This window comes from Nothoprocta perdicaria, unplaced genomic scaffold, assembly GCF_003342845.1.
Source record: "Nothoprocta perdicaria isolate Ctin4 unplaced genomic scaffold, notPer1 scaffold_4, whole genome shotgun sequence".
Taxonomy (NCBI): domain Eukaryota; kingdom Metazoa; phylum Chordata; class Aves; order Tinamiformes; family Tinamidae; genus Nothoprocta; species Nothoprocta perdicaria.
In genome coordinates this window covers 4724182-4740590 of record NW_020455643.1, presented here as the reverse complement: position 1 = coordinate 4740590, position 16409 = coordinate 4724182, and the positions used below count along the sequence as shown (strand labels likewise).

At 40.1% G+C, this 16409-nt stretch overlaps 1 protein-coding gene across 1 annotated transcript in view; it reads right to left on the bottom strand.

Annotated features, from left to right (window-relative positions):
* Positions 1 to 16409, bottom strand: part of FNDC3B (fibronectin type III domain containing 3B) — a 130698-nt gene that overhangs the window by 19479 nt on the left and 94810 nt on the right. The window contains exons 18-22 of the mRNA XM_026045279.1: positions 15774 to 15946; positions 14876 to 14989; positions 12330 to 12479; positions 8625 to 8905; positions 2849 to 3061 (exon numbers count right to left, since the gene is read on the bottom strand). Coding sequence (XP_025901064.1) covers positions 2849 to 3061; positions 8625 to 8905; positions 12330 to 12479; positions 14876 to 14989; positions 15774 to 15946 — 931 coding nt within the window. The remainder of the gene's footprint in view (positions 1 to 2848; positions 3062 to 8624; positions 8906 to 12329; positions 12480 to 14875; positions 14990 to 15773; positions 15947 to 16409) is intronic.

The following is a 16409-nucleotide window of genomic DNA, read 5'->3' as shown; positions in this document are numbered from 1 at the left end:
AAGTTAGGAAATGAAGTCGCAACAGATAGTTTATTTGAAAAAAGAAAGAAATTTCACAGTCCTCTTTACATAAGGTCAACTGCTCCCAACCAACACTCCTACGTGCGGTGCTTTCTAGAAACAAATTCTTCTTCATTTCCCCTTAATGCTACACATAATTGAAAGGACAAGAGACACTAATTTGATCTTCCTAAATGTCATACACTGAAGAGTGAATGAGGGATAACTCAGGTGCAATTCTGATGGGCACACCTTTTCCAGCCCCTACATTAATCAGTGCCAGGAGATTTCCAAGTATTTTGTTTCACAGGGTCTTGTAATCAATGAAACATTTAGTCTGCAACAACTTGCCTGTTATTCCTCATTATGGCACAGAAAAGCTGAAAACATTTCTTAATGACCATGACACATTCAAGAGCACTGGCTGACTATCACTGTATAAAATAAGGACTGTATCTCTAGAAAAAGGCTATCAAGCTTGAAATCTGACTTACTGTTTTTTTTTTTTTTCCAAAAAGGATTTGCTCATCTTTGTAATTCTGTACTTGTAAAAACTTTCAGTTGCATTTGTAATTTAGCATATATTTTAAAACTTATGAGTAAGTAACCTTGCAATATGAAAGCTGCAGGCACAGAGGCTCTGCAGAAGGGAAAGTCGTACCGTGAGTGAAGGGATTTCAGTATAGAGCAGGTAATTTCAGATGCCTCTTCATAGAGAGGGCAGTAAGCACATTTTATGATCAACGAGAACATTTTATGATCAACCAGGAATACAATGAGGTTAATCCTCTGCTTGGTGATTTTGAGTTATCCAGAGAGTCTTCCCAAAAGTCACATCAGTAGACAGAGAAGACCTTTCAACAACTCATTCCACGCCATGAAATATCCCCAAACAYGCTTCTATATCATTTTTTACCGAGTCATTTTTTACTATTACCTGGCCTTATATATTTCTACTAGATGTTTACAGTTTACCTGCATTGACCTGCTGTGGCATCACACATTTAGAGAGGCCAGGGATGTATTCCAGGATTTTTCACAGGCATAAACATGACTGTGAGTAACTGCTCAGGTGCAATGGACTTTATTTTATGAATGTGAACTAAAAGCAGATTCCTATCTCTGTAACTAACTGCTGTTCCTAGCAGAGGGGAAACAAAAAATGGGTCTTATTGCAAAGACCTGCCCACTGCAACTGTTCTCAAACAGGGACATGACACCAAACCTGCTTGCATGCTGTGCCCGCTCTCAGGGCTAGGGCTCATTTCAGACATTAATTGCACTAATTGCTGCAGTCCCAAACACCAAAAGAAACCATTTTATGCAAGGACTCCATTCAAGCAAAAGGAAACATCAGTGCAAGGCAGATGAAATCAAGGAGCTGCTGTTAATCTTGGGAGGATCACGTGCACTACAGCCCAAATCAAGTGCTTGGAAGATCTAGCAGGGGCACAAATGCAAGGAGTAGTAGCTGGCCCTAATTAACTGCTCTTAGGGACCATTTGCAGAAGGAAAAGTTTGTGCAAAAGCAAACGGTGATGCTAGAAAAAGCTCTCATTCTCTGCTGCCAGGTAACACAACGCATTTTATTCTTACAAGGAAACTTATTATTTCTCCAACMTAAAAACAGGCTTAAAACAATTTATGGTCCCTGGCCATCCTACCTGCAGTGCTACGTGAAAGCAAACAAAAGCAGCCTGCTGGGTGCTTCTTTGGAGCCGACTTGATCACATGCAGCTGCAGGTGATGGGCTCCTGCCAAGCATCATTGCACTCCAAAGAGACCRTTTTATCAGTCAGACTTTCAAATGGGCATTTATATTCATTGAACACCTCTCACTATTAATGCAAGGGAGAACATACCCTCTCTGCACCTCTCCCAGCTGAGACACTGGGAGGGATTGAGGCATTATTCATAGTGGTTTTATTGCTTACAATTAGAGCTGTTGGACCAGCTCTTCAGCTGGCATAAACTAAGCACAGCTTTATTTAAATTAAAGAAAACATGCTAATTTACACCAAATTATGATTTGTACTGAAGGCCTCTAAAGATTATTTACTTGATACATCAATTATTTTATGTAATTAAACTAGCTGATAGTGTTTCTTTGTAAATTATGAGCCAACTATGATGTTTATTCATTGAAGTGATCAGACTGTTAGGCAACATTCATGGGTTTTTTTTTTTACCTCCTCTCTCTCTCTCGTGAATTTGGAACTTATGAAATCTGTATGGAAAACTTCTTGCAATGTCCGATTTGGAATTTCTTGCACATTYAAATTTATCATGGCTTTGAAGGAAATTTTAGGGAAGAAAGACACGGTGGCTGAGTTCTCTTGCATTCCCATTTTGTAATCACTGCATAGTTGCATAGTACTGATGCTGAGCTCCTGCTTTGATAATGCTCCTAAAGAGTTGAGCTGTAAAATTATGACCACCATGCTGCCCAAAGGAATTTATTTTGCTCAGTTTTGCCTTAGACTTGCAGCTTTGTGACCAGTCATTTTATTAATGTACACAGTACAGTGGGAGCAGTATCTCTGTTTTGTGCATTCCAAAGGGCAAAGCAGTTATAAYGTTGAAACTCAATATACAGACAGAGAGGTCAGTGTTTTGCTAGAATATCAGCAGTACGGCACAAATTTCAGTTGTTCTGTAACGTGTCTAATAACTTTGTTATTTAATTTTCTTGCTCTGACCACAAGCACAGTCCCCGTTAAGACCACAATTTTTAGGTAGGTATAGGATAACTAGGAAAATAACTCTTTTTCCTATGGTTCATAAATATTTTATGATGAAGCAGAATCCATTTTCATTAACACAGTGAAAAGAATCTTGTATCTCTTACCTCTTATTTCTGTCTTCTATCTGCAAGATATAGACCATGTCATCGGCAGCGTGAAGTTTGGAACTGCTGTCTCCCCATTTCAACTTCAGGCTCTGAGGACCTGCTGCAGCACACTCGAGCCGAGGAGGTAACGGTGGTAAGGGCCTCGTTTTTGCTTTAATAAAGTTGCTAAATGGCCCAGCTCCAATTTCATTGACAGCTTGGATCCTGATCCTGAAGTAAACAAGAAAAAAGGTAAATGTTAAATACGGTGCTTTCACAATGTCCTGGGTAGAAGAGTTCTCAAGAAACCAAATAGTCTTCTAGAGCTGACTGCTCCATCACTTAATACTGTGTCCACCCACGGTAATCAGTATCTTGCTCTGGCAAAGTGAAAGGCTCTGTAACATAATTATTAGCATCCTGTTTATATCATAAGAACGGCAATGAAGATACCAAGAAATGCAATCAGGCAGAGGAAGGAAGACCTGGCAAAGCAGCCTCCGAGCCTGACGGCAGCCCCTTTAACCACCTGCAAAACAGGAGCAAACATTTGGCTTTTGGAGTCTTACACGAACTGGATACAGTCGTCAGMGTTGAATTATATATTAGAGCAAATAAAAATTTGCTTCAAGTCACTCTGACAAGGTGGACGAAAGCTCCCTAAAGTCATCCGAACCAGTTTAGGGGCCTTTAGAAGAGAAAAACAGACCACCTACGTAGTCAGAGAAGTTTTAATTTGGAAGCATTCTTAAAACTGATCTTCTAAATTCTATTTATTTCTTAAGGTAATGACTCCTGGCCTTTATTCTTCTGTCACTTGCTTATCCCTTTGCACCATTGTTTAGTAACTGCACAACAGGAATCTGCTTATAGGAACATATGAAAATACAGTAGTATTTTACTGTGGTAACATCAACAGCAATATCACAAACAAAAATCACATCACAAAAAGCAAAATATCCATTTGGAAAGAGGAGTTTAGCTAGGAGATTCTGCAGAAACACAAGTACTGATAMAGATGAGCCTAAAAGGTTTCAAGCGCTTTTTAAATCAAAGCAGAAATAAGAGATAACAGCCTGGGAAAACTAATAGGCTTTTCAGACAGCAACCCAGTTCAGAGAGCTGGACAGATGCCATTGACTTTGAAACTCCTGTGCACGGCTGCCTAGTATTTTCTCATGGGAAAAGATTCTCTATAATAAATGTTGCCTCTTCTCAAAATGGTTAGCCACCAGGAAGCCAGGAGATCCCTGGCAAAGGTGCTAGAGGAAGCAGGAAGAAAAACTGCTATGCCATTAGAACTACCTTGGGGTGAGCACAAATATTTTGATTTACAGAACACAAATAGCTTATTAAACAAATATTTTTCTCTGAAGAGTAAATATGCATTTCTACATTAGAAAAAYCTTATTAAAATTAATAATGAATTAATAAAGGAGCAAAATATCCTTAGCAGAATTCCCTCTTCCTTTAATACTTAAACAGTCTATAACAGCTTGTGGGTGGAGCAACCCATTTGATAAAAAAAAAAAAAAGGGTCAAATTCTGTCCTCCAATTCATGCTCAGAAAGCACTTTTCTCATTCAAAGTGGTGTCAAAAGGACTGAATTTGGCTCAGAGTTTTTCTTGACAATGTTGGTGGATGGCTGCAGGGAGAAACACATGAGGGAGTCACAGGATGTCATGAATTCCCATGACAGTCAACACAGCCATTTCCACCCATGGAGAAGGCATCACTGGTGGAAAACTGGTGAGGTGAGAACTAAGCCCTAAACTTTGCAAAGTTCAACAGTAACCACTATTATTGACATTGACATTGCATTCAAAGGTGTAATAAAGAATCAAATATTTCTAAGAAAATAAAAACAGGATTTTAAAAATAGGGAAAAAAGGCTTATAGAAGCAATCAAATTAAAAAGAACAGAATGCTTCTCTACCACAAAACCCACACCCCTGCTCCTGAATCAGCTGCTCAGCAGCATCTCCATCGCAGACGCTTCCTCGTGGCCCTGTCCCAATGCAGGACACACTGCAGCCCGGGGCACAACCCACAGCGGGAAAGAGGAAACTCGCCAAATTAAGTGCAGCCAATTACTGTGACACAGARCAGGTACTGGGAAAACCAGGTTTTGGTTAGCATCTCTGTATCTACATCAAACTAGGGTATAAATACGTAGAATTATTTGCAGTGAAAAGCACTTTTGAATTCCTTTCAACATCTGAAGATTTGTAACTTAAAGCATCCTAAAAACCATTCTGGAAAGATCATTTTCAAATCTGACAATCACAGTCTCAAAGTCAAAACATAAATAGCAAATTTAAGTATATTACCTAGTTCTCTATGGGCCCCAGACAATATTATTTATATTCAATCTTGCATTTTCCCACTGCTTATTTTCAACATTTAAAAACAAAAATCAGACTGCTTATTTTCAACATTTTAAAAAAATATCAGACTAGGCGAATTTAGAAACCATCCAACGACCTTTCATAGACCATGATATCTTGTAAGATTCTTGACCCAGGAAAACAAACACACTGAGCAGGATGCTATTTTCAGCTCAGTCATAAAGTCCTTTGTAGAGTATTCCAGCAAACTGAAAAATCACTTTTGAATTAATCTGATGTCGCTTGACATGAGAAGAGTTTGATTCATCCGTTCCCATAAGCCCGGCGCAACTGGCGGCTTTCTAAGCACACGGTGCCTCCAAAACCCTGAGTTTTGAGTTAAAATGCTGCAGATTTCAAAAAGGAGGAGAGGCTGCACAGCCTTCCCCACCATCTACCTGCACACAATGCCTGACAATTTTTCAGCCTCACAAATCCCTACTCAGATAATATAAATTCTGATTTACAACCCATTGCTAACTGCTGACTTGAGCATCCAAGAGCTCCCTTCCCATCTCCAAAGATCTTCCCTTCAACACAGCCTAGAAATGACTGAACATTTTTATTCCTGTAACAAATTGAAACTAACTGCTGCTTTTAAGCTTTAATAAGGCTACTGTGTTTATTACTAACTTGAAAGCAGCATTCTTAAAAGTTGTTTTGCAGTGAAGTATTGTATCAGTAGAGCACAATTAACTACAGAAATTACCCAGGAAAGCTTGGGAACAGAGTGTAACCGAATATTGATATTTCTCTTGCCGCTTAATACTTATTTATTGCAGAATATGTATTAACTCGCTTCCAGTTACATCAGTTCGCAGAAAGCTGGTCCAAGTATTATTACTTTATTATCAGAGCTTCCTGACTACGGCAGTAAAACGGGAGGGTTTTGGGGGACACAGCCTATTTCTGCAGCTGTCCAGAGTGGATGTTTATAGGTGGCTTCTGGAAAACAGTTGCCTTTTATAAGAGTTTGTACCAGATTCTGGAGGATTCCCCTCAAAATCATGTGTCCATTGGTTACCAGGCACATACACAACTTGGCTTTGATGCCTCCAGCATGTTTGGGGACGCAAATCCTTCTTCCCCTTCCATCCTTGGCTGGATCTGCTACCAATCCAGAAACAGCTTTGGCAAGATGTTCCAGAGACTCAAACCCAGCAGTGTTTGGCTTGTTTGGTCTAGGAAAAACAAAGCCTGGAAGAAAATATGTTTGCTGCATTTAAGCRTAGCAGGGAACAAGCACTTGAGAGAGAGGAGAGCTCGTTGTGCTAAACAAAGTTGACAGAAGAAGAAAAACTGCTGGGGAACAAATTTAGAGAATGAGATCAGCACCGTTCTGAAATATCCTCCCAATTCGAATGGGAGGACAGAAAAGGAGGAGCAGGGAGGACAGAAACCCCCAGCATATTTTAAAAAAAAAGCTTAATAATTGTGTTGAAAGGAAATATATGGTGTCCTGACTCCCAGAGCAATTGCCTGGAGCTCCCTCCTGATGAGGAGCATCCTGGCAGGCCTGTTTTCCGAACACGTTACACCTTTGCATCTCTAAGGACACACAATTATCAGCAGCGTCCCATGTTTGCACCACAGCACTTCATTCCATTTTCTGCACCAGCAATTCCACTTCAGAGCAGCTCAAGGAGACTATTCAGGGCGGTTAATCAAAACTAACAATATTCTTACACTAACGTGGCCCCTGGAGCCTGAAATAGCACAGAAAACTACGAGTGTGTGTGTGTAAAGCGGTGTGTTTATTTATGGACATATTTATATGGGCACAGACATTTCCAGATTTAAAAAGTGGTGTATACAAGCTTAACAAAGAAACACAAATCAAGGAGTTCTCAATCCATCTGCTGATGAAAATCTCTCTTCAATGTGTCTCTTTTTACAAGCACACAAACTCTTCAAACTGCAGCCAGTGTTACAAGAGGTGCTGCTGCAACTTGGCTTCAGACACTTGGTCTTCCGTGACAGACACAAGACTTTGAGTTCATTTTTCTTATTTAAACAAAAATCTTCCACATTCTATTGCTCCTGATTGGTCATTTACTGGTTTGTACTGCACCAGTGCAGATGCAAGGGAGAGTGGGAGGAACATGGAAACAGGGAGGCAGAGGCAGGTCAGAAGCGTGACAGCTGGTTGGGGAGGTGGTTTTGTTCTCACCTACTTTAAAAATAAAAAACCCAGCTAGTTTTCAAAGTGAAAAACCCAGCTAGTTTTCAGCATGATGAGTTTTTGCAGTCTTTAATGTTGCAAGAAAGTTTTGCTGGCACCGGAGGGGACGATGCTGGAGGAGAAGGAACAAGAGGGTAGGACTGCTCTCTTTGACAACCGTATTTGCTTGAACTTACACCAAAATTAGGATCATTTAAAATAAAAACAAACCACAGCCAAAGACTGTGAAATCTACTTTTTAAAATAAAACACATTTTTTTTTTTAACAACCCAGATATTCTAGGCAAAGATCAGGACTCGCTGTGCTAGGCACCATAAGGACAGAAAATGAAAGCATGTCCCTTGCTTTAAATAACTTTTAGTATGAATATTTGTATTTTATTTGCTACAAGTTCTCTTTTTAGGGTGCACGGTAAAATTTAAAAACCGAACTTTTATTTAACTTCTAAAAGATCTGTAGGACTGTGACCCTTGAATACCACAGAAATTTTATTGTTGGTCTGTGCCATGTCTAATTTCAGAGCTGTGCAATCAGATGTCAGTATTTATTAGAATAGTACTCAAAATAGAATTTCTTCTGACATCTGCTATATTGCTGTTCATTGCTGGCAATCATTTAGTTTGTGCTTTAGCTAGCAGCTAGGGAAAAAACATTATATATGCTTAACATTAAAGTAACAATAAAATTTTCGCAATGCTATTTAGAAATAAAATTTAGACTCTAGACTATCATGAAGAAATTCATTTTAAACTCAGATTTTCTTTTCTTTTTCTTTATATGCTAAAAATAAAAAGTACAGCTATTCAAAAGCATACAAATAAAAATCCATAGCATGCAAATTGCTATCCACACCTAAGTCATCAATATAGCTAATACTAACCCTACAGACCCTTGGGATTTTATTGATTATCATCTGAGAAAAGATGACATGGCATTCTAATTCTAGCCGTCCTAGTTTGAGAGTTTATTTATCTACCAGAGTAGCTTGTGGAGTTTATTTATCTACCAGAGTGGCTTGTAAAGAAACATTAAAAAAGAGAGAGAGGTAAAGGAAGGAGTGGAAGAGTAAAAAAAGGGAAGAAAAAATAGTATTTGAACTTCCATATAGGAATTGTATCAGTCTGAGGGTCACTTTTTTTTCTCCCATAAACACTTTCCATGTAATACTAGGCTGTGCAATCTCATCCTGAGTTTCTGCACCACACCAAAAAAATTCTACTCACCGGTACGAGGTTTCTGGCAGCAAATCGTGGATGACGTAAGTGGTGACGTTCCCCACGGGAATGCTGCTGTCGCCRAGGTCAATGTTGTAGGCGGTGATCTCGGCCCCGTTGTTGCAGGGTTCCTCCCAGCTCAGAGCAAGGCACACGGAAGGGGACGTCTGGGAGGTGTCCACRGGCTCGTCCTCCAGCACGGAGAGGATGGAGACTGCGTCAGGAACAGACGCAGGGAGTTTGCAGGTGACTAGGTCACTGTAGGGTCCAGCTCCTGCCTCGTTAACAGCCTGCAAGGCAAAACATGTGTTTTTTTATGGGACAAATTCTCTATTTTGTATGTCAGTCAAGCTTGTAAGAGAGAACTCTGCGGTCAGGAACAGCTGCATTAATTCTCCAGAGAATAAGCAACTTTTAAATGATTTATGGCCTCCTTGTTAGAGCAACTACTATCTTCCTTTACTATTCAGAAACGTCACTTAGACAAATTCAAGAACATTTATTAACAGCCATTTAATCAAATTTAACAGTAGCCTTTTTAGCAGGAGCAAACTTTGCTTGGTAAGAGAACATGTCAGTCACCACGCTGTGGGTGACAGTTGGCATCACACTGTCCAACAAACTGGCCACCAAGCTGTCGTGCTGCCCTGTATACAAGAACCCTGCCTTGTGCAGAGGCCAACATCAGATACTTAATATGAGTAGAGTACCCCAGAAATAAAGGGCACTTTCGCTTGCTAACAGCTACACTAGTTCCTTACTTAAATAATTAAGAGCTAATTTCATACCAAAAGCTTTTGATAAAATACTCAGCATGGTGTTAAATCAGATGTGGTAAATGCTGTATACATTTCATTGAAATGGCATGGGAAATGCCTAGCACATATAATAACACAATTATTATATATGCTTGTATATAGCATCATAGAATTATCCAGGTTGGAAGGGACCCTGGGACATCATCTAGTGCAACCTGCTATTGCAAGCAGGGTCAGCAGTGAGTACCGACCAGCTTGCTCGCAACTGTGTCCAGTTCCATCTCAAAAACTACCAGGGGTTGAGAACCTACAAACCCCTTGGGCCCACTGCTATAATCCTTATTTACTCTCACAGTGACAACTTGTTTTACTTTTTTTTTTTCTTTCTATCTTGTTCAGACAAGATACTTCAAGTTGATCTACTCCAACTTCCGCCTAGAGTGAAACTGGACACGATATTCCAGATACCAATGGGGGACAAATAATGGAGAAGAACACAGACCACTACAATGTTGGCCAACATGGTACAGTCTGCACTAGGCCAGAGAAATGCTGAAGATACAGGCCTCCAAAAGGAGCTTTTGACATTGCCCTGCAGATCACTCAAAGCATTCGTTTCTTTGGCAGCTGGGAAAGCAAGTCCATATTCTCCCTCTGGAACGTGACTGACCTAGGAAACTGGRGTTTACAGTCTTTTCAGGAGGACTAGGACAGCAAGAAGGGGACATGCCAAATAGCTGCTTGGCTTTGGCTTCTTGCTTATGCCTCGTGGCAGTGAATAATTCTGTCTGCTCTGCATAGCACAAATAGATAGCCTTGCGTGCTGTTCTAGGAGGTGTTTTGTGCAACCAAAGAGATAATAAAGTTAGATTTGTCAGCCCTTTAAAAAGCCCTTCAAAACAAATCCTGCTCCAGGGACATCTTCTCTTTATCGAGGTGCTCCGAGAGCCGTTAGGAAGCACCTTGTCCTGTGATCTGCCAATGATATTATTTGTCTTGCCTCTAAACCAGGGCTGCCAATCTGTATCTTGCCCCAAGCAAAGCCTTTCTAGTAGTGCTTTTAACTGTTTTATTGGACAACCTTATCATCATAACTGATGGGAATTTCATTCTTTGCTTCCTACATATTTCCCCTCCCCAAAGTACAGAGTATTTCCCTTTGTAAGAGTCACAGTTGTGGTCAGGAACAGTCGTTACACCAGATGTCCCCTGAGCAACAGTAAAGACACACTGCATCCCCTGCAGTTATATATGCCCTATTCCTCAATTTTTTCTTCTTTACTGAGTTACTGTGGATTGAGATAGCAATGTTGTGTTTATTAGAAGTCAGACCAAAAGTTAGGGGAATCTTCATTTTTAAAAAGCAAAAAAAAGATTTTCTGTTAAAGCTGCTAACAGGTAAGAAAGGAATATTCTCCATGTTATTCAAAAACTCTAAGATTTCTGAAACTAGTTAACTTCCTTCTTTGTCCACAACTCATTCATTTTTGCATTTTTTCCCCCAAATTGTTCAAATGTATCTTATTCAAATGCTTATCAGTGTATTTTCTAACATAGCATCTCAAATGCTTCTGTATACAATACAAAGCTCAGATTTACAGAATGAAGCCCTTCAGAAAACACTGTGTGGTCACAAATTAAAACATCTTAGTGGTGGTGTGTATGCAATTTACCTTGGGTTTACACATTAAATTAAAATGAATGTGTTAAGACCTGGGTAGTTTGATGGAATTTATTTTAAACCACCAACTACAAATATCTGTCCCCTGCAAAGATCAAAGGCCCTCTAGAGCTGTCTCTGTTACCGTTTTACACATTGAATCCCCCGGGTCCCCACACCACTGGCCACAGAAGTGGCTCCGTGGTCCCATCCAGTCCTGCCCAGTGGATTCCCACTGCTTGCCTTCTCGCGTGGGCCCAACGAGCTCTCCAGCTCACACTTCGGTCCGCTCGCACCCGCTCCCTCAACTAGTTCCTCCTGACATTGCCAGGACGAGGCCTATGGCCATGGGCCGAAAACAGCAGCGCTCATTAGCACGTGGGGGGCCCTCACTCTTGGGCTTCTGGCCAGCAGCTAGAAAACCTCAATAATAATAATAATAGAAAAAGACCGCCCCGTTTAACAAAATGTACAAGACAACTCTTGACCAAAGCACGTTGTCCGATGAAAGCAACGAGTCTGGGTGGTCCCTGTGCTGCCAGCTGGGTGCGTACGTGAACTTTCGGATGGATTTACTGGTGGTTTTCTGTCTTAGCATACAAATAAATCTCGCAGAAGAGAAAGCAAGAGCATCTTGTGCAAAAAAATGTTTTTACTCCATTCCCATTTACTTCCCATTACTTCCTTTCTACTTTTTTTTTCAGCAGACACGAAGGCGGAAAACATACACTTTGCAAATCTAAGAGACAAGATGTTAAAGATGAGGATTATGCTTTCTGGCAGCTACAGCTAGGTACATAGCAATCTGCTAACTGGTTTGCTTCATTCGATAAATGAAACAGATGTTGGAGTATATTACTTAAGTTAGGGCAATCTTCAACATCCTGTGAAAAGTGGGACATAGCTGTTGTTTACTTAACAGTTCCCAGAAAGAATAATTTTCTGGAAAGAATCTAGAACACAATAATCTTATTTTAATATCAGAACATAGTGCATGAGTGGCTGTTAACAGTAGTATTCAGTAAGGATCAAGCATATGATGTAGGAAAGCAATTTCTGAGAGCTAAAAGTTGTATCAACCATCTCACTTTCAACTGTGCAAAATCTAAAGTGTCTGATTATATAGACAAGAGCAGTCTGCACTGTTTAAAATACAGATACACTGATTGTGACTTGAACACTTAATTTTCTTGTGGTTAATAATGAAAATAAAAACACAGCAGAAGAAAATTGGTTTTACACCTTAGATGGCAATGCATGCAAGAATTCACAGAAAAGAACTGTCAAAATCCATACCTGGAGCCTACAGCAGTAACGTGCTGCTGCTGACAACTCACTTATTTCAAAACTGGTCTCTGTGCCGCTATATACGAGTTCTAGAGACTCCTCATCTTCTCCCCACTCTAATCTGTATTCAGAAATGTCAGCACCGGAACATTCAGGACTCTGCAACACAAATATTTATGTGGTTCAACTCATGAACAGACACTTCAGATTATTCTTTATGCAGTGAAACACAATGAAGTCACTTATTATTATATTAATGCACAATTACCACAGCAAATGGACACACGCTGAACTAGTGTTGTATCATAGGTTACTGAAACGGGCCAATTTTGCACAAAAACTACCTGAAAGAAACTCACAGAAATGAGAATGTGTATGCTGCTTCCATAGCACAACTTTGCTTTTCATCAGGACACTCAGTAATAAATTGTCTCTCCGTGGCTTGGCAGAAGCCCCGTCTGGAGACACAAACCTCATCAATCTAACCTAGCCTCCCTGGTGCTCTAAAGCACAACTGGAAGAACTAGCCTGTAAAAGCCTTAAGGAGCTCYTTGTGGGTCTGGAAAAAAGAAAACCACAGCAAATGAGGGGCCTGCAGCAGGCTTTTGGTGAAAGTCAGCTATCCAGCTAGGGGTCAAAGTATGGGATACGGGAATGTGGATCGGCATACCTTAATAGTTGCAAAAAAAATCCTACAGGATTTGTATATCCCCAGTGGTTCCTGAATTTGCTAGAGATGCACTAGAGCAGACATAATGGCTTGGCTCCCCCCAAAGCCCCYGTATCTTGTTCACTGCTGCACTGCACAGATTGGGAATCTCTTCTCTATGGGCACTTCAAAGAAAACATACTCTGGGACAGACAAATGTCTGGCAATTACAGCATGCAACAAGCTCTCTTTTTTTCTCTCCAACAGGGAGAAAACAAAAGAAAACAAAAAACAAACTAGTAACTGAGAAAATTAAATAAAGAGTCATCCACTTTAGCAACAGCAAATTTGTCAGGATGACTATTCATTACTTGGAAAACAAGGATAAATGATGGGYTCAGCAGAGGAGGCACATGAAACTTCCACCACAGGGAGGCTATTTCCAATAAGAGGATATAGAGCATCATTACACACCATAATGACCACCCTGAAAAAACACCCAGCGTTCACTAGCGTCGTCTAAGAGCTTCTAGCTATTAGCAGGAGCTCGTAGCATTAGCAGAAACACYGAGAACTGCTAAGCTGGAGGACATGAGAGGAGCATCTTGGCATGTGCAAATTTTTGTGATAAAAGTGTGACCACCTTAACTGAAATTTAACTTGAAAGTCATGATTTTAAACCCATGTGCAATAAAGGCATGGTAGGCTGCAGGGCAGGCATCACGGGGTGCTGTCTTTATAATGTTGCAGGCAGAAAGGAACAGTCCTCAAACCTCAACAGTCCTTTGCTGTTTTTCATTATTGTCCTGATCAGTTAGAAAGTAATATGTCATTTAGGAAACCCTAAATATTGCAAACCATAGTTTTCCTTCCAAAGCTTCAGTTTTAGTTAGAATTAACAAATATATCCTGTATATAATTAGAGAGCATTCCAGAAGCAATGCAGCATTCACTCATGGCTGGGGACAGCAAATATCTGTTCATGTACTCAATTAAAATATAACATTAAAAAGATTAGTGCAAATTTATCTGAGCTTTACAAAATGTTGCAAAAAATATTAACAATCTTCCCCAAAACATGACAAAATTGTGACTGCTTCGTTTATAACATAAAACTCAGATTACACTTGTGTCTGGATATGCTGGCAGCACAAATCCATATATTTAGTATCTCACTAACATTAGTAGCTTCCTTCTCAACACTGCCCATGTTAAGAGCCATCCTTTTGTAGGTGACACAGCTGGTTTCCAAAGAAAGTTTCTGGCAGAATCACAGCTCCATATCAGAGCTTTATGTATGACAACATCCCTTCTCTTCTGTCTTAATTACTTAACACACTTTATTATAATGACATCAATCGACTACTCGGGGTTTCAGATATGATTTATTTAAAAAAAAATTCCAAGTCTAAACTCCTAAAGGGTGGAAAGAGAACACATACAAACTTAAATCAAAGTAAATATTTGGGGAAGAGACAAACAGTTTCTGGGGGAAAGCTGAAACATAAGCATTCGAGCAGAGTTAGCTTCATATCAGAGAGACTAGCTTCATCCAAAATCAAATATTTGGCTTCATAATTCCAGCCCAGAACATTCTGACATACTAAAAGCCTGCAGAGAGTGTACGTCTAAACAGAACATCAGTCTGCTGTTTGGTGCCAAGGTAGGAGGTCTCGTATGTCCACATCCCAGGTCTGGATGACTCAGGATCAACTTCATCTAATTTTTTGCAGAGAAAAGTGAAGACATTTTTCTACAATAACRCAGTTTGTGCATATCTTTTTTTTTTTTAATTAGAAAAATTCTAAACTAGTTAATAGCTCTTGAACTGGCTTTAAAATCTGCAATGACTGAATTGGGCTGGATAAGCAAGAGAGAAATTAAACACTTGGGGGAGGTGACTTACCTCCCAGCTCACAAGTACGCCTGTGTCGGACAGAAAGGAGAGGGAAGGTGCTCGGCACTGGCTGGGTGGTCCCGCTGCCGTGGTGATCTCTGTGGCTTCAGAGTATGGCCCATACTGGAGGGGACAGTAATCTATACGTTAATATAGGAGCATGCACCATCTCTTGCTCCTTAAAGATCTTTTAATAATATAAAGCATAAAGAAAATTTCTGAATGCAATAAACTTTCTCAAGATAAACTGGGCTTCCAATACTCAAGGCCAATTATCRGAGCCCAGAATTAGATCATGGCCATATAAATTATTACAAAAAAACACTCAGAGTGATACTCTCTCAAAGAGAAGCAAGACCCACCCAGATCTCACTGAAACAACAGGAATATTTCAGCAGAATTCAATGGTCATCAGATCAGAATTTCTGATGAATGTAGGAGGGGTCTATCTTCCAGGGAGACCATAAAAAATATCAAATAGAAAGCCCATATTTTTTCAACTTGAAACAAAAATAGTCATTAACAATATAAAGATTCCTCAAAGCATATCAATATCTTCGTGAAATTTCAGTGCTTGCTTTTATATAATGAAGATTTTTAAAAACTGGAGGAATGCAAAGGAAGAGCAATAGAGATTCCTCTTTTTACAAGCAGATATGACTATCAGTAGAGACTTAGCATATTGTGGTTCAGGTGATTTTGGCCATTCAAATGACTTTTTTAAAAAGAGTAGTGGATTCAGAACKGCACATCCTCGTCTAAAATTCCTTTAGGAACTTCTCTCTATCTATTTGTCTGCCGGACKTTCATCTTTCCGTTCATGAGCGCTAACATCATTCCATCCAAGCATCACGTCCTTGGCATGCCACAACCTCCATGGCACAAAAGGTGAGCCACCCAAACGTACCCCACCGTCGTTCAGAGCCCTCACTCTGAACCGGTACGTCGTGCCAGGGAGGAGGTTGCTGACCGTGCACTCCAGATCTGGACCGTGATACACTTCAGAAATTACTTCCTCAGGTTCTGTCATTTCTACACTGTACTCGGAGACAGGACAGCCACTTTCTGACGACGGGGCATCTAGGAAGAAATCATGTATTAACAGCATTATGATATATGCAGGGAAGATCAACTCTTCACATATCATAGACACATATACTATCAGCAGTTATTTTCCCCTTTCAGAGACTTCTTTAATTAATTTTAACCTAAATATTCACGTGGTTGGACCAATGACTTGCAAAGAGTTCTCCAAGGCAATGATCTCTGTGAGCGAGAAGCGGTGTTAGATACCCCAAATCCTCAACTACTTGAGCACAGTAGCTACCCCTCTACTAGTGACCYGTTATGGTTTCCTATCTGAAAGGTGGTATTGTGTGGAAAACAGAAAACAAACGAATAAAAAGAAAATCCCACAACACATACAACTTGGACTACACATTGGTCAGTAAGTCACAGAATTCACAGAATTCACAGAATATTTAAGGTTGGAAGGGACCTCTACAGATCATCTAGTCCAACCTTCCTGCTCAAGCAGGCACAC